The sequence below is a fragment of the Melopsittacus undulatus genome, chromosome 1 (assembly GCF_012275295.1).
Source record: "Melopsittacus undulatus isolate bMelUnd1 chromosome 1, bMelUnd1.mat.Z, whole genome shotgun sequence".
Classification (NCBI taxonomy): Eukaryota; Metazoa; Chordata; class Aves; order Psittaciformes; family Psittaculidae; genus Melopsittacus; species Melopsittacus undulatus.
Genome location: NC_047527.1, coordinates 96,302,190 through 96,321,238, shown reverse-complemented (window position 1 = coordinate 96,321,238; position 19,049 = coordinate 96,302,190). Strand labels below are relative to the sequence as shown.

General features: G+C 34.9%; 1 protein-coding gene across 1 annotated transcript in view; it reads left to right on the top strand.

Moving 5' to 3' along the window:
* Positions 1-18,626, top strand: part of RECK (reversion inducing cysteine rich protein with kazal motifs) — a 48,741-nt gene extending 30,115 nt beyond the window's left edge. Inside the window, exons 8-21 of the mRNA XM_034066748.1 lie at positions 180-377; positions 774-1,041; positions 1,304-1,483; positions 2,414-2,626; positions 3,299-3,435; positions 3,734-3,874; positions 4,865-5,053; positions 6,690-6,812; positions 7,313-7,484; positions 9,406-9,598; positions 11,726-11,936; positions 13,253-13,326; positions 16,292-16,447; positions 17,385-18,626. Of these exons, the coding sequence (XP_033922639.1) occupies positions 180-377; positions 774-1,041; positions 1,304-1,483; positions 2,414-2,626; positions 3,299-3,435; positions 3,734-3,874; positions 4,865-5,053; positions 6,690-6,812; positions 7,313-7,484; positions 9,406-9,598; positions 11,726-11,936; positions 13,253-13,326; positions 16,292-16,447; positions 17,385-17,600 (2,471 nt within the window). The 3' untranslated portion in view covers positions 17,601-18,626. The remainder of the gene's footprint in view (positions 1-179; positions 378-773; positions 1,042-1,303; positions 1,484-2,413; positions 2,627-3,298; positions 3,436-3,733; positions 3,875-4,864; positions 5,054-6,689; positions 6,813-7,312; positions 7,485-9,405; positions 9,599-11,725; positions 11,937-13,252; positions 13,327-16,291; positions 16,448-17,384) is intronic.
* Positions 18,627-19,049: the final 423 nt, after the last annotated feature.

Sequence of the window (19,049 nt, the reverse complement as noted above, 5' to 3'; positions counted from 1 at the left end):
TTTAGGGACTTTTTTCTCCAGCCAAACAAACAAATGTAATTTGGCTACTTACAGATATGCCCAGTCATTCTGTAGACAGAGCTTATAATACCTTAATCATTGTGTGTGATACAGACATGCTTGTTTCTCCATTTCTCTGTGTAAGAACCCATAGATTTTTCTGTTGTTTGTTTCCCCAGTGGGCTCAGTCTGTTGCAGTTATGCAGGTCATCATACAAACTGTCGGGAATATTGTCAAGCAATTTTTCGGACAGACTCTTCCCCTGGTCCTTCACAAATTAAAGCAGTTGAAAATTACTGTGCATCTATTAGCCCTCAGCTTATACATTGTGTGAACAACTATACACAGTCATACCCAATGAGAAATCCTACAGATAGTAAGTATAAAATATCCTTCTTTAGTAAAAGTTATAAAAATACTGAAAATGTTTGAGAATTGTATATACTTTTTATACAAAATGTGTTATTGTATTAGTCTGTCATATAAATTGTATTAATGTATTTCTGTTCTGTAATTGCAATTATGTGGATTTAAATAATGGTAACTTATGGTTAGGTGCATTACTGATACATAATTTATTTTAATACTGCATACTGGTGCTGTTTTTTTCCAGAGTTGATTCTCTTTGCATTTAAAAGAAGCAATATTATTGGAGATTAATTGGGGGAGAACCTCCTTATAACATATTTTTTTTTAATCTGAGGGCTATTATATCATGCATCTGGATTGTTATTATGTGCTTGATCATTAACTGTTTTTAATTTTTCAACAGGTTTGTATTGCTGTGATAGAGCAGAAGACTATACATGTCAGACTGCTTGTAAAAGAATTCTAATGTCAATGAAAACAGAGCTTGAAATTGTCGATGGACTTATAGAAGGCTGTAAAACAATGCCTCTCCCTCAGGACCCTCTTTGGCAATGTTTTCTTGAAAGTTCAAGATCTGTTCACCCAGGAGTCACTGTGCACCCTCCACCTTCAACAGGCCTTGATGGAGCTAAGCTCCATTGCTGTTCTAAGGCAAATTCCTCCACATGTAGGTCAGTATCTCCCTACCCTCGTTTCCAATTGTGGAAATGCTTCAGAATTTGTCTTGGACCAGGTCTTTGCCCGAATCTTGCTTTATAGATGAAATAAAGTCCTGTTCTCATCCAGATTTTGTGGGCACTAACACAATATTCTGCACTGAGTGCAAGCTGTTGCCATCAGCTAAGAAACAATGGGCTTTGTTATATCTGAATGGCTGCTGTTCTTCTAATTTTATTTTCTTTATTTGTTTTTGTTTTGTTTTTTTTCCCCCAGAGAGCTCTGCACTAAACTTTATAGCACGAGCTGGGGCAATTCACAGAGCTGGCAAGAATTTGATCGTTTTTGTGAGTATAATGCAGTTGAAGTTTCCATGTTGACCTGTTTAGCAGATGTACGAGAACCTTGTCAGCTGGGCTGTAGAAATCTTACTTACTGCACTAATTTTAATAACAGGTAGGAGAGAGACACTGAATATTTTATAAAGGAATACCTGTGCTTTGATTTTAAAAATTAAATAAGATGTTTTTCAGGCCTGTTTTAAGATCATTTGTAGCTGTCTTTCTGCAAATCTGTTATTTTTAAGTACTTTGAAAAATAAATAGCTCTTTTTTAGAATAAACTTTTGGAAATGTACTTAACAACAGACATAACAAAACTTACCAGAATAAAAGCTAACCCATGAACTTGTAAAATGTCATAATGTATTAGCAGCATATTTTTGTCTTACTGTATAGACAAATAAGCCATGATTGGTGGAATGTTGTGTATTATAAATAAGCTTAAAACACTTGTTAAATTTACATGATTCTCTTTGTCAAAATTCCTTTTATAGATATTTCTGTAGCTTTATACTCGATAGGGTAAAATGGATGATTTAAAAGTGGTATCTGAATTAGTAATTACAAGGTTACAAATTAAATAGTTTGAGTTTAAAAAAGATTTCTGGCTTCTGTTTGAAATAGTACACAGTGACATGAGTGTTATATGAGTAGTAGAATCACACACGTGATAGATGCAGCCTGGGCTGCATGATAAACCAACTTGCGTTAGTGATTCACAAGGAGACATTTGCACAGATATTCAGTATATGTAAGATATTTGCTTTTAAAGCAACTTGCTTCAGGTAAGAAAAATTTAAGTGATACTTGATTTATGAGGTGTGGTGAGAAGTGAGTTTCAGCCTTGAGTTTTAAAGACCTTATTATTCTTCAAAGACAGAATTCAAGTTGATTTTGATCTTACCTGAATGTGGAAGGGATTTGTTTCCTTTATGCCACAAAAAGCAAGCTGTATAAAGGTTGCAGAATTCATATGGTGAAAGGTAGAATGTGTGGTCTTTTCTTTTTCGTATATATATGCCATATCTTAACTTCTTCTTTTAAGACCAACAGAACTTTTTAGGAGCTGCAATACTCAGTCAGACCAGGGAGCCATGAATGACATGAAGCTATGGGAAAAAGGGAGTATTAAGATGCCATTTATAAATATTCCTGTGCTTGATATTAAAAAATGCCAACCAGAAATGTGGAAAGCAATTGCCTGCTCACTGCAGATTAAACCTTGCCACAGCAAATCCAGAGGAAGTATTATCTGCAAGTAAGTACTGGGGGGTGGAGGGAGGAAGGTTTAGAGATTCTGCTAAGGATATTAATGAGAAGTAAAAAGCAGCTGTAGGACTGTGTTTGACTTACATTAGGAAGACATGGTGAGGCAAACACAGGAGTATGAGCTTGCTTGGTAGCCATCGCTTGAATCTCCATCACTGTAAATGGAAGATGATTGCCAGTTAATGAGGTAGATGTATATTCTTCCATTGTAAAGTTGATTTATTGTTGGTGGGATTTTGGCTCTGTGGTGTCTATAAAACCTTTCCTATGTTTTGTTTTTGGGACTTACTGATGATTCTCAGTTGACAGGTCTGAAAAAAAAAATTAGTTTTTTTTGATTCTTTTAGATAAATTTTGAAAGTGATTGGGTAGAAAAAAGCCGGTTAATAGTACAGAGATAGATTTCAACCCATATTAGACATCAGTAAATCAAGGAAATGCTTGGTCTTGAAAGATACATACATATGATGCCATAGATAATAAAGATCACTAAGCCCAAAGTAGAAGAAAAATAGTATAAGCAATAGTTCCTGTCTCTGTGTCACAAATTTGTTCCTCCCCATGTATGTAGAATGTAGCATATACATATATATATAAAAACTCATTGTAAGGCAGAAGGAGAAAGAGTAGAGTTCATGAAGTTCTGTTTATTTATCTGAAGATCAGATTGTGTGGAAATACTGAAGAAATGTGGAGATCATAATAAATTCCCTGAAGGCCACTCAGCTGAAAGTATTTGTGAGCTCTTATCTCCAACAGATGACCTGGAGAATTGTATCCCATTGGATACATACCTGAGTAAGTATCAACATGCCTACAAAACAAAAGGAGAAACAAAGATACTTTGAATGCTTGCAATTGCTTTTAGTTGTTGTTATTTCTTTTAAAATAGAGAAAATTCAAATTGACATAGCTTATTACATTTCTTCCTTCTTGTATTGGGTGTATGTGGCAAGGTTGTTTTGGTAGTGGTAAAAAAAATGTTTGACAGAATTGTTAAAAATGCTATTTTACTGAGTATTAGAAATGCCATGCTTTCCTGAAGAAAAATAAACCTCATTTAAGCCCATACAGATGCTGTATACTCTCTTTTCAGGCCCAAGTTCTTTAAGTAACATTGTAGAAGATGTTACACATCCGTGTAATCCAAATCCATGTGCAGCTAATCAGTTATGTGAAGTAAATAGAAAAGGATGTCAGTCTGGAGAACTGTGTCTTCCGTATTTGTGTGTGCCAGGTAAGGGGGTTTGGATTTCTGTTTACCTTAGTTTTGCTGATAAACATGTGTTACCTACATGTTTTTTTTGAAAGTTTGAAAGTGAATCACTAATACCTCAAGGGAACTGTTACCACAATTATCAAGTGTTTTCAAAAGCTGTAGCCTACCTTATTTGCTCTTTTTTCAATGTATTTCTGGTTTTATTGCCCACTGAAACATAACTTCTTTATTAGAAAAAGCATTATTACTGTAGAAGTTGTATTGTCCTCACTTGCTGGAAAAGTAAAAGTGATTTGAAAACAAGCTCACCCAGAGCTTTTGAAGAGACAGTTTACTTCCTCCAAAGGTTGGAGGGTGACTTTTATGTTTGAATTCAATCTTGTTACTGGTTGAGAGCTGTGGGGAATTTGTTGCAGTTCATCACTCCTCGGGTAATTTTAATCTACTATTTCGTTTGGGATTTTTTTCCCCTTGCAGTTTTTAAAACCATTTTTCTTGTTATTCTTTTTTTCTTTAACCTAGTTTTGGAGCTTTTTCTCACTATCTCCTTTCTTCATCTTTCAGTGTTCACATAAGAGGGAGAAGTAGGGAAGGAAGATAAAATAAAATACATGAAACAGAGAAATGGCTGGGGTTTGCTTGTGAGAACCTTTAATTTACATTCTGTATTGGAGAGAGTGAAACATATGTGATATTTGTTATATCGCATATGTTTCATACTACTACAGAACTGGAAAATTAAATTGCTTCAGAATTGTTGGAATTACCAGTCTTTCTTTCAAAAGTGACATTTTTACATGTACTTCAGAACATTGTCTCAGGCAAGTATCTTCTATTTGTGCCACCTCTTGCCTCTATGAAATGTGTGAATTTGTCTTATGGGCAAGAGTAAGACTGCTTTAGGAACACCTTAGCTTTTTCACAAGTCAAAGAGTAGTACTTATTTTTGGTAGTGGTGCTTGTCACAGTATTTACTAAATACGAGTTAAAATTTCTCATTTTATTAAGGTTGCAAACTGGGAGAAGCCTCAGATTTTATTGTTCGTCAAGGTACACTTATTCAGGTTCCATCCTCAGCTGGTGATGTTGGTTGTTACAAGATTTGCACATGTGGACACAGTGGATTGCTAGAAAACTGCATGGAAATGCGTTGTGTTGACCTCCAAAAGTCGTGCATTGTTGGAGGACAGAGAAAAAGTAAGTATTAGAACTTAATAATAATGAATTTTGAGGTACATATAAAGACCTAGAGGATCTGAATTAAGAGTGTCAGAAAATAGAAAAGTTAATGTTTGCATTCCTATATGTAATATTTGTTTAATTCTAATGGAGAGTTCCATTATTTAAATCAACACTGAACTATGTCTCAACCAATATAAGTCCTGTATGAAGACTATTCCTATTGCAGCATTTTTTAACCAGAAGGTCACTGACTTGCCTCATATCCACTGCATTTTATGGTATTTGATGATAGGTAGCTTCCTTTCTGGTAGAACTTGGCTGGTGGGAGCTCTAGAGACTGAGAATGGAAAAAGTTCTGGGAGGAGCCAATAGGTACCAGGGATGAAGTAACAACAAACCAAACAGATCTGCTTTAAGCATGCTGTAGTTTTGAGCTTTAAGCATAGTATAACTAACTATAAATGGCTGCCCATTTCCTCAATTTCAACTTTGTGGGTACTCTTAGTCTATTTTTAATAGCATTGGATGTCCAGAGACTGTGCTGAGGATTTTCCTTGTCCCCCTGCAATATTTCTCAAATATTCTAATCCTTAATCTCAACCCTTTTAAAAGAGATTAAAGAGAATTGCCTTATTTTGTAAGGCACAGCTACTCTTCTGTTTCCTTGAAGAGCTGTGTATTTGCTGGTAGTCTTTAACAACTGATATGGTTATGGATCAGTCAGCTGTCACCAACATGAATGATTTTATATAAAGGGCAGTCATATGGACAGTTCACAAAACCAAACGGGAATTGCTAAATTGAATAAATATTCCCAAAGTTTACGGTTTGAATCTTTGATTCATGTATGAAAAAGTTACTAACTTATAAAAAGCAAAAATTGGGCAGACTGCTCCATCCTTGAAAAGCAGCTCTGGTGGTATTAGTTGCATTATTAAGAGCTCCTTTCAAAAATCCAGTGGGTAGACACAGACCTCTCTGTATTTGTGTGTGTTTTGAGCTGAATCTAGATCTGGGTTTCTGTTCAGCTTTGCTACAATCTTGTTCCCTGCTTTGGACAAAGCTGCTTTATAACTTGTACTGCTTGTTGAGGCTGAAATTACGGCTTTAATGGATATGGCAAAACAATGAAGACTGGAATGAAGCATTGGCACTCTTCACCTCTTGACAAAAAGTACACACAAAGGAAAGAAATGAGCACTACCATGAATTATGTATGAGACTATGGTTGAAAGTTTTAGCAGTCTTATATAAAATTAATTTAGGAGAAGAATACATTCTTATACAAAAAATATGGAGCTTGCTAGCCAGAATTTATCTAGCACTTCTTTTGTTTTCTGAGTGTATTTCTTTTTGGAGCTTTAAATTGTTCTTGAAAAAGGAAGAAAAGAGAAAACCTAACTTGCACAAGCTTTGAAAGGATAAAGTGCTTCTTTGTTTAATCAAAACCACCTGAGAACAAACTTTAAATGAATAAAGTAAAACTTGAAATAAAAGAAAAAAAAGAAATCACAGGGGTGAAATAAAGTAAGGAAAATCCCATGAAAAATTATCAATGAAAATGTAATATATATGTAATACATATGAATATATAGTCTTCTGGTATATTTGTATTAATAGTATGCGTTTACTTAATTTCTTTTATTTTAAGGCCATGGAACATCCTTTAATATAGATTGTAATGTCTGTTCATGTTTTGCTGGAAACTTGATATGTTCTACACGTCAGTGTCTAACTGAGCACAGTTCAGAAGATGAACGTCGGAAGTTTACAGGTAACTTTCCAAACTATGGAAACTGTAAGCTTAATATTCTTAGAGCAAGGATTAGCTTCTAAATTCTATCTACGGTATTAATGGAAAATACCTGATAACTTACTGTTATGATGTTCTCTTAACTGTTTGTTTTCCTCATGTCCAACCTGCCCTGCAGAAGAAACGCATACATTTACAAAAACCAAACAGTACTGAAAAACAAAATTTCAGATAATATCTAAAAATAGATAGAGACAGGACAAGAGATAAGGAGTTTGGGGAGAAAATTGAGAAAGCTGAGTAGAATCAGCAAGAAGGCAGGTCACAGACTTCCCTTGCCACTACTTATATAAGCGTGTATGCGCTACAGCATTGCTAAAATACAGGAGGGAGAAATTGGCTGAAGATACAGCACATCCTTCCATTTGCTGGAAGGAAAAGGTGTCCTAGTGACTCTGTGTATCTTCTGTCACAAAAAATAAGCATGAATGAAATTCCTGTTTTGTGTCTTGCTTTTACAGGTTTACCATGTAACTGTGTAGATCAGTTTGTACCAGTATGTGGTCAGAATGGACGCACGTATCCAAGTGCATGTATAGCTCGTTGTGTTGGGCTCCAAGACAATCAGTTTGAGTTTGGATCGTGTATTTCCAAGGATCCTTGTAACCCTAACCCTTGTAATAAAAATCAGAGGTAAAAACAGAATGGTTTTAATCTTTTCTTTGGCATCTTCTACTTGCAAAACAGGTTTACTTTTTATTTCAATGTGTTGTATATTGTAGTAACATTCTATTTTTGGGATACTCCAATAAAAAAACTGTTTGAAGTAACTTCTTTATCACAGTTAGTAATGGACTGTAATGATGACAGTTTTTGGTTCCATTTCTGTAGTGCTATATCATTTAAATTCATAATACAGATACCAGTTACAGCAAGATAATTGATGCATCCATTCAAAAGTGGGAGAATCAAATTTCATTAAACTGGCTTTGTCTTTTTTACTCCTTTGGTTCACATCTTTTCTAACAGTTTGAAACAAAAAAACCCACACCTGACTTGGAGTCAGTCTTGCTTATTCAGTCAATAATACATGCTTCTGATTTCTAAAACAGGAAAATACCAATCATTCTGGGACACCTGGGTTTCTTTTAATTAGATTGAACCTTTTGAAAATTATGTCTGTATAGCTTCTGGTTGTTTGATGTCAGAAAAAGTCAAATGTGTATAGATATACAAAAACAAAATGCTCTGTACTAGTGTCTCCTAACGTACTTTGAGAAAAGAAAGTATGACCTTTCTTACAGAAATCAGAGTCTGTGGCTCATAATCTTGGTCTCTGTCTTCAATTGTCTCAGTGTTGTGCAATACTGCAGTCTCCTTTGAATTTGTACATTTTTCTGTTTTGAAAGCAAGCCACCGTAAGAAGTTGTGTAATACTGTGCTTTCATGAAAACCGATTATAGCCATTTTTTCCCTCTTTCTGCACTTTAAATTCTTTGGTGAAGAAAACTGCAGCAAAACCACTGTAGTTTTGTAGCTGTAATAGCTGTTACGGCATTAAAAATTGGAATTTCAAGCTGAATTGTGGATATACACTTTTTATCTTTCATACTTTTAATTTGGAAATTACAGAGAAGTTTTTCAGTTGCAGAATACCATTTTGCTTAGAACCACATTTTGTGGTTTCAGTAAGGTCTGTACAAGTTTTCTGGGTCAGTCTGATAATGTAAACTAAACATGCTCATTTTAAAGCATCTGTGAAGCACTTAGAATCTATTTAAGATCTTACATTCCACTTGTAAAATGTTTAAATATCAGAATTTTTGAGTCTTCTCTAATATAAAAGGAATATGTGTAATACAGAGGCCAGCAGTGCTCGGAAAAAGTAATCCAGTGGTAGCACTGTTGTTATACAGAGGAGAAGGAGATTGTTAAAAATACCATTTGGCCTTTCATCAGTCTGTTCATCAAACTCTATTGGCTGGCATTTCTCTAGCAGAGGGACATCTTCTGGGGCATATGGCAAATTTTTTGCAGATAAGACTATGGAAGGTATATATTCAATATAAAGGGGAAAGAAATTCTACTGTTTATTGCTCTTATCTGTGAAGGCTTGAGGGGGATGACATGCCAAAAAAAAGAAAATGGTGTTAATACTAGATTTTTCCATTTGTTTGCAGTCATCCCCAAGATTGAATGTGATGTCATATACTTAACCTACAAAGCCAGAATCCAATTAATATTAGTAATTGAAAGCGTATGATCTTGTAAGTCTTGTTTTCACTACTTTCTCAAGGAAGGGTGAGATCAGACCTCTGCAATATAATGTCCTTCTCTTGCAATTCAGTTTTTATGTTTTCTTTAGTTTTCCTTAATTATGAATTTACAAAATGAAACTTAGGAGATGGAAAAGTTTATCCAAGCCTTTTCAAAAAGTCCCTTGAAAAATACTTGGTAGGAAAGTTAAATTTTAGTGGAATCTGCAGTTGTGTTCACATACATTGACTAAACATGGTGTGAACCATTTCCAGGTTTGTGATGGGACCTGAAATTGGCCTTTCAAAAGTCTTATGAATGTTTTGTGTTTATATAAAGTTATTATTACTTTATGCAGGTGCATACCAAAGAAACAAGTTTGCCTGACTAGTTTTGGAAAGTTTGAATGTAGCCAGCATGAATGTGTGCCAAGGCAGTTAAATTGTGACCAGACACGGGATCCTGTTTGTGACACAGACAATGTGGAATACAATAACTTGTGTACTTTGTACCAAAAAGGAAAAACTTTAGCATACCGAGGACCATGCCAGGTAGGAAGTGGTTCTAGCAAGAAACATCAAATCTTCTGCTCTTTAATTTTCAACTTAAATATTCTGGGGTTTATAGGTTACAAAAATGTTTGGTTTTTTTTTTTAAATAGTCTTTAAAAATTTAATCTTGACTAGCACAAAAAAAATAAAATTATATTCAGAATTTTGTCAACTGTTTCTCTGCTTTAGTTAACAGTTGTCTCAAAACCAGTCACAAGCTTTACATACTTTTTCTTGGGAATAATACTCTGATATTTTATTGTCTTCCTATATTTTTCACTATTAAAGCTTGCATTGAGGTACATTAGCAGTAATTAGAACAGTTCCTTGGTTAGTTAAATGCTGGGTTTTACCAGTTTGAACCTGTTTTAAATAAACACTAATGCCCAGTCATAGAAACTCTTCAGCATTATGTGTGATTGTGCCCCAGGTTTACCAAGGTCATTGTTCAGGATCTATTTATACCTAAGTTTTGTTGGAAACTAAGCATTCCATAATACTTTCTTTACTTTGTCTGGATTCGATTAGTCTTCATATTAATCCCTGAGAAAGATTAGGGTTAGATTTACTTCTTCCATCCCACCACTTCCTCCAGTGTTAGTAGATAAGCTAGTTCTGTCACCTTACAAGTCAGGAGCTATTCTTTCAAAGTTACTGGCTTTACCATTGATAGGCGATTTGTCTCCAGGTTTTTCTCAAATTATGGAGTTTAATTTGAGATGTTCTCTTGGTCTCAACTGATGGATATTCTTATAAGTACAGAACATTGTTTCAGGCTTTTTCTGTATTATAAATGCTGCTGCTCTTTTAACCCACTTTTAGTGTCTGCTTTTCTGTCTTTATACCTTCTTTTTCTTGCCCTTTTTCAGCAACCTCGTTAAGTACAGATAATTCTTCTCATTGCACATCAGATATCTCATGAGATACTCAGAGAATGTTCAGCCCTTGAACAGTAAGAATCAAAGGAATACTGCATGGCTGTGTGTTTTCTCCAGCAGCTGTATGTCTAGTTGTATCCATGTTCACAAAGTTTTTGACACCAGTAGCTTTAAATTTTCACCTTGCTTTTATAGGAAAGATGACTGCAAGGTATGAAAGTATTTATTTGGAGTGCTCACAGTTACGTGTCCTTTATATGTTTTGTTGTTAGCTTAGGTGTGTAACATAGAAACTGTAACTGTCTTACTATTTTAGAGGATATACAGTAATTGTATAGCTATGGTGACTTATTGAAATACTAGTTTAATAAAATATTTAGACCTTAGCAAGAAATTATGGTATGAGTTCTGTCATTTCACAGGTCTTTGGACAAAAGTAGGAGTCATACCTTGTCTGCAAAGAGTCAACAATTCTGTCTTCTTTTGTCCATGTTCAAAAGCTTGAGTTTATTGGCATTTGACCTACTGAATGTGTTGAACTAATATATATGCACAGGCAGGATGGGAAGAAACTATATGACTATTTTCTAAGATTTTTGCATGTGTGTGAATTGAATGACATGCTAGATATGTTTTTCTGTGAGAAAAAGGACATAATAAGTGTATTTTTTAGCTGTAAAGGTCTTAACGAGAAATATTTTGACAGAGGTATCTTATAATGGATCTTAGTCTTTTGAAGTAAATTTAGCTTCTCAAATAATGTCCTAGAAATACATGCACACACTAGATTTTAAGAACACAAAAGCTCATGGAGAGGAAGGAATAAGTAAGTTATTAATAAGACATTAAAATATTAATAATGTTTTACTAGTAAATAAATAAAATATACTTTATTGCATAATAAAATTATAATAATCTCTGATTAACTTAATAAGTGAATGTAGATTAAATGGTCATTTTATTTTAGCAGAAGCACAGAAAAAAATTGTTTTCCAAAACATGTCTTACTGTACATTTCTCAGATTCCAACTTACATTTTTCTGTCACCTCCTTTAAGTACTTACTCTTGGCATTTATTACCCATTCATAAACTGGCATGTTATTTATGCTAATTTCCTACTTTTATGAATGCTTGACAGACATCTTAGCAGCAAATCCCCATTAACTTTGTTTTTCCTAATTTTGAAACTACTCTGAAGTTTCTATAGCATGAATAAACTGATCTTTGAAACATTTCTGTGTTTTTCAGCCGTTTTGCAAATCAGTGGAACCTGTATGTGGACATAATGGCGAAACCTACAGCAGCGTCTGTGCTGCCTATTCTGACCGTGTGGCTGTTGACTATTATGGACACTGTCAGGCTGTAGGTGTTCTCTCAGACTACAGTTTTCATACAGAGTGTGCCTTTGTTAAATGTCCCCAGCTTTCTGCTACTGGCTGCAAGCCGGTTATTGCACCAGGTATGTTAATTTGTTGTTGAAGTTTACTGCAGGTAGGAGTCTTCAGGCTATGTGTATAAACAGGTGTATATTTGGAATAAAAATTACACTTTAAAAAATTATGTTCCATAATGTCTTTGAGACTTCTAAGAGAAAGGATGAAATAGAGATCTTCACTTACAGCTAGAACAAGCCAGTATAAGGACTCATGCAAGTAAGTCTGATGGGGAAAGGCCCTGGCTTTAGGAGCCATGCTCTTTTAGCCTAGAAACTTGCAGCTGTACCCATAGGAATGGTTTGGGGGAAACAAATGACGTCTGTAGTGTCTAGGGTAAAATGTCACTGGGAATCAGATGAGTAATTTTTAATAAGTGGCAGCAGAGATACCACACTGGAATGCCAAACCATCATCACAATACAGTTCCCAGAAGAACAAAGATGATATTTAATTAGAAGGCAGAGTAAGATACCATATGTATTTACAGTGCTGTGAAAGAAGAGCAGTATGAATAGTTCTGCAGTTGCACTCTTCTGAACTGTGGGGTTTTTTTGTTATCACAAATACGTCCTTTGTGGAACAGTAATTATCAACACATAATACACAGAGCAAAGAAAGCTTAGTTTTCAAAGAGACTTATACATTTTTCTCATTTACAGGCTTGAAAAGGGATGTGTCCATGCTTTGGTATTATGTTTAATATCGTAAAAATCACTCTGTGAATGTTAATTACATATAAGTGGGGAGTGTAAATTAAATACACAGAAGGTAGATAGTTGAAACATTAGCCCTTTGGTTTCTGAATGGTGAGAAGGACACTAGAAAAAATAGGACATGCTTCTATGTTAAACACAAATCTGTCAGACAAGACGTTTTGCCTTCCTTATTTTATAAATATTCTGATCTCCAACATGGTATCATTACATAAATTAATGTTTGCAATGTGCATAATTGTTTCTGTCATCTCCCAGCTATTTCAGCTCTTGCATTATTTCTGTAGGTGTATATGCATGCATCCATATACATCCTTGTCTTGTTGCACACAAAGTGCCTGTAGTTCTTAGCTTGCAGTAATGTATCACCTTTGAACAAACGCAAATTCATCCTGTTGCTTCATATTGATAGTAATAACTGTGTGTTGAAAGGTGATTGCTTTTGAATTATGTTTTCAACGTTAAAAAGAATTTATAAATAGCGCAGTTCTGCTGTCAAATTGAAAAATTTACTTTGTTTTGCTAGTTCTGCTCTTTTCATTCTCCATTAACATTTAATTACTGACCTCTGTTTACTTGAAAGAGAAGTCTGCTTTTTTTTCTGATATTTTTGTTTATTCACATAGGAGCCTGCTGTCCACTCTGTGCTGGAATGCTGAGAATCTTATATGACAAAGACAAGCTGGATACTTTTGCAAGGGTAAATAGTTTATCGTGCCTTATGTTAAATGGCACATGGAAAAGCCCAAGTTACTGTATACTCTCTCCTGAACAGTTAACACATTATAAAATCAATTATTTTTCAGCAGGTAGTGTGTAATTTGTTGTTTGGGGTTTTTTTTCTTTATACTGTTTATACTTTATTTCCCAATTTGAGGTATAGAAATTGAATTAGAATGCAAAGCAAAATAGAGTAGGCACAAACAAGCACATTCAAGTCTGCAATTTAAATGTCTTCTAGTAGTAAAGACAAACGAGACGGAAAATGCATCTATCCCATGGTTGTGAAATACAGTGTGTACTTGGTATTTATGGCCTTTCTGTTAAGATTATTCTGCTAGTTCACTATTTCCTAATGTAGGGAACTTAGTTCTGACATTGTCTATGTTTTACATTGGATTTGTTTACATTCTTTCTGTTACCTATATAGCTGTCACTGATTTTGCTGCTCATCAGCTGAAATGTTGGATTTTAATTTAACATCTCCCTAAGTCGGACACCTGCATCCTTCATTGCTGCTTTCTGAAAACCTCCAGTGTAGGATGGATCTTCTCATGTTGATAAGTGAATACAACATGCTATGCAACAGACTCCCCATATGGTGTATAAAAGGATTGCACTTCATTGATGCCTGCTTTTATGCTTCAGTATATGGAACAGAGCAGAATGCTTGATTTTTTTGGCATGTGATCACAACAAAATAGAGTAATATGATGATCATGCCTAGTAAAACAAAACAACTCATGCTTGCATCTGCACAATTTACAGTTTTTAAATATCAAGAAAATTTCACCAAAACAGTATAAAATCACATTAATTTCTTTGTATGTTTAGAAGTAGGAGGTAACTGTTAAAACAGAGAGTAATTTAACTTGAGCATGACCCCTGGAGATCTTTTTGTCCCACCCCCTGCTCAAAGCAAGTTAACTGCAGTTTGAGCAGTTTGCTCAGCTGACTTTTTACATCCCCAGGAGTGTAGTTTCCACCAGCTGAATGCTGCTGGACTCTCTAGTTCAGGGAGCAGAAGCAGGGCAGTCTTGTTGACCTTATCTTGTCTTGCTCACCTAACACCACAATACAGAGTCTTCAAGTTTTCAGAACTCATATAAACATATATATGTCTTTGCATGTAAAATATGTGATCTCTCAAACATTGAAGTCAGCATTCTCTTAGCAAATACTAGATATTTCTGAAGTTTGACTGAAGCTTTCTCCTTTGAAAACTTCATTCACGGGTCATCCAATAAGCCCCCAGAGACCATCTCTAATTTGGTCACAGCCACCTAGAGACTGTGCCTGGTGTGACACTACCCTGAGCACAGAGAGTTAGAAGCTCTGCACCTTTGTTATTCCAGACAGCTAAATATCTCCTAATACCATGGAAAATACTCAGCTGTGTATTTGAGCAGATTCAATACTTTTTTAATCTACATTAATTTAATGTTAATAATATTGATCTCTTCTGATTTCATCAATACAGCTACAGGACTGGTGTGCAGCTCTTGCTTTTGATAGTGTATGTATACATATAGCATATACATCTATCGTGCTGGAGATGTTTAAGTCTCAGATAGATGAAGTCATTGCTAGAAATGCTAGCACACACTTTAACCAAACCAAGAAGGCAAGGAGGAGCACTGTATGCCTATCTTAGTTCAGACAGGTGGTTTGTATGAGAAAAAAAACTTGAGAAAAAAGTTCTACAAATTGCTTTTTTTTTTCCCTTCCCTCCCCCCTCCTTTACATACCTTCCCCTTTCTGGCCTTTTTTGTAAAGATAGCAGGAAAAAAAAGACAGCATCTATACAGAGAAAAAAAAAAACAACAGAGATTGCTAAAATGCTAGTATGATTTACTAGATTTCTGATCTAAGACATTAAAATCTAAGTTTGACATTAATCATCCTTGAAGTATCCATGTGCTTCTAGACTGAACAGGATTTGCTAATCAGTCAGCGTGTCAGACTACATTTTAATGGGGCTATGACACACAAATCCCTCAAAGATCTGATAAAAAAAAAGTGTTGTGTGACAGCTTGCAAATTTGATTCATGTAGTCTAACAGGATTTCCCAGTTTTCCATTTGTTAAGGTCGTGTACCAGTGGTCTTAAAAGAACCAAACTTGCAGTAGGGTAAGCAGGGTGGATTTCTTGCAGTTGAAGCTAGACAACAGAATGACTGAAGTCACAAGTATTTGTGTTGATGTCTATCTATATTGTTCAACACATCCAGAAGTGACCTGGAGTGAAGGTGAAAAACCTGTAAGGTGTGGCATTCCTTTAACAGACTGAGCATCTACAATCAAACTTTCAGATACAGACAGCAGAACAGAGATGAGAATTTTAAGAAAAAAATGTGTTTACCCAGTAGTTACGTAGTGATGTTGAAATGTCCCATGTTCCCATATTTATAAACATATCTATGTCTTCACGAAGCCACAGCTCTTCATTTCTGATGGCTCTTGGAATGGGTTCTTGTGATGGTAAAGGAGGGCCAGCTGGCAGGGCTGCTCTGCCTCTTGTTTCCCAGCATGGGAGTACAAGCTGCTGTTACAGCAGCTTGTATACCATTTACATTGTTTTGAGGTACATGATGCATATACACACTAACTGTGAAGGTGGAGAATAACACATACAAAAAACATGGTTAATTTAAGAATTTAAGTAGTAAATAAATTTTCCCCTTCTTCGTTTCCTTCTTTATGGTTTTGGAGGGGTCTGGGTTTAGGTTTTAGGGTTTTTTAGAATCACAGAATTATTGTTTTATAATGATGTTTTAGAATCATAGAATCACTGAATCATTTAGATTTTTGGTAGAGATTAGAAGTGAATCATTTAATGGCTGAAACAAATTTTCTGGCATGACATCAAGTTATTGAAACTGAAGAGGAGAAATGTAATCTTCCATACTGTCACATCATGCATGAAGTAATTTGTTTTGTTCCAGGTAACAAATAAAAAGCCTATAACAGTACTTGACATACTTGAAAAAATCCGCCTGCATGTCTCAGTGCCACAGTGTGATGTGTTTGGATACTTAAGTATAGAATCTGAAATTGTGATTCTCATCATTCCTGTGGATCAGAACCCCAAACCACTGCAGGTAAACCATGTTATTTTGTTCACCCAGAATGGACTTCATTTTCATGTGTGTACACTTCACCATTTTTCCATATAGCAGGTTTGATATGGTGTGGGGTTTTGTGTACTGAATCTGAGGGGATTTCTCTATTGACCGGAATCTGAGTGGCTACTGTTACAGATGGTAAAATGTGTCTAGAGAATTCTGCTTTTCTCATAAGAGGCTTTTGAATCTGGGTAATTATAGGAGAGAGGTGAAGGAAGGCCAAGGGTAGAGTAGTATGATTTTTGTTTTAAAATTAGTAAATGCAGAGCCCTCAAGTTTCTATGGCTAAAATAACAGAAAATATAAACTGATAAAAATATCTTTACTGGCCTCTTAAATGAATATTAATTATATGTTAAGTGTATACTTGCACATGAAATGGTTGTCTCTGGTGTCAAGGTTAAAGTAGATTGAAGCATATGTGATATTAGGCTGAAGCACATCACATATACTGATCTCATTAATATGTTGAAGGCATCTTGATGTCAAGCAGTCATTCATACCAGAGAGGATCTGTTAATACTATTCTGAAACCATCCTGGCTTGAATATTCCTTTCCATCTTATGGCAGAAAATGCTGGGAGATCCCAAAATGCTATTACAACATCAAAAAGGAAATAACATTCTGATAATCTGCCCAGCTTGCTGTGTCATAGCTAGTTCATGCTAGCAAACAAAACCCTAATGCTCACGCTACTAAAGTCTAGAGGTAAACCAACAAATGCAGCTCAGAGTTCTTACAGTATTATTTTAGGAGTACTTACGAGCAATAGAACAAAGGTTTTAGCTATGCATTTCATTATTATCATCTTGGAGCTGTTGATTAACTTTTTGCTTGTTAACCTGTGCAAAACCAGTGAGGATATGTTCTTCCATGGCAAAAAGTGAAATAATAACCTTTTTGTTTCCTTAGATTGAAGCCTGCAATAAAGAAGCAGAAAAGATAGAGTCACTGATAAATTCAGACAGTCCAACATTAGCATCACATGTGCCACTGTCAGCTCTAATTGCGTCTCAAGTACAAGTTTCGTTTAGTATTTCTTCTCCTTCTGTTAAAGTGGTGCCAGTTCTGCACTCCCTGTTCATAAGCCTTTTATTCACTTTGTCAGCATTAATATATTATATGTAACTGCTTAATGCATGAATATGGGAGGTATTTATATTGTGAAGGACTTTCAGAATTGTTGGTAACTAAACCAGGAAAAAAAAGTGTAGAAGATTTCATGAACTAATATTTTTCAATGAAGAACTATTGTATTTGGAATAATGTTAAAAAGATTATTCTTTTATTGGTTACTAGTCAGATGGCTGTTTCAGCACAATCAGATTGTTTTCCATTCATCTTGGAAACAAAAATACTTTGGAAGGTTCTGACATAGATTTATGTTTTGTGCAAGAAGGGATCTTACAGGGGTTTTTCTCAGCAATGAAGAAAATGGTGTTTTATTGACGAATGTTAATTCTGTATTATTTAGATGTGTAACAGTGACAACAAAGAACATGCACCTATTTTAAACATCATTTTTTGGAAGAAACAGATTGCTGCTACTTACTTACCAAAAATTTAAGAGTTTGTTCTCATGTAAATATGCTTTCATATTTTATAATGAAGAAAACTAATGAGCTGTGGGCCTATTTCAGTAGACGTCTTTACTTGGACTAGTGAAGATTTACAGGACATTGGGCTCAATGCTCGTAAAATGACAATCAAGCTCTATACTAGTACCTGACTTCAGTGAAGAAATATGTTCTTTTTAGAGTTTTGTACATTTCAGAAACTCATATTGGATGCAAAATTATAAAGAATCTCAGTATCTATATTTAAGTGCCATTTAAAATATTGCAGTATTTGCATGTTATCTAATGAAATTTATACTTTAAATGTTTATACAAACAGTATGTTTTATTACTTACTGTATTTTATGCACCTGACCTTAGTCTACATGAAGTATTTTATATCAGTATTATGATAGCCAACTTTTGAAGTATATACAGAAAAACTTATTTTTACCAAAATGCTGAATTTTGAAAGAAAGCACTGAAAACTTTTTGAACATGTATGTTGTTGTAGCATGTTTGTAGCAGTTATTTTCTGCTAAATCTTAAATGCAAAAGTATTAAAGCTTTTTATTTTAATAAAACCCTTTGTTATGGATCCTTGTACATTAATGCAAGCAATTTTGGAGAATTCTGCAATACACTAAAAACTATCTGCAGTTACATACATGTGTGACACACAGTTTAATGATTTCAAATAAAGTACATTTCAAAGGGGGGGGGGGAGGGTTAGGGTTTTGTTGATATGTTTGTATAACCAAATCTGTGTCATGTGCAAGTAAGTTTATGCTACAACTGTCAGACTATTTAAAGAATGTACCTGTCTTTATGGAACCCTCTTGGGTAAAGTAACAAGTCACTCTCAGTTTTGATTTGGAAGATAGATACTTTTCTCATCTACAGCTGGAAATCTGCACAGGTGTTATGGAGAGCATTACTACCTTGTTTGTACCTAGACTTGAAGGCTTAACCTCCTCCAAAGCAAACTGAGAGACTAGATGTGTATAACTGCAAGGTTATT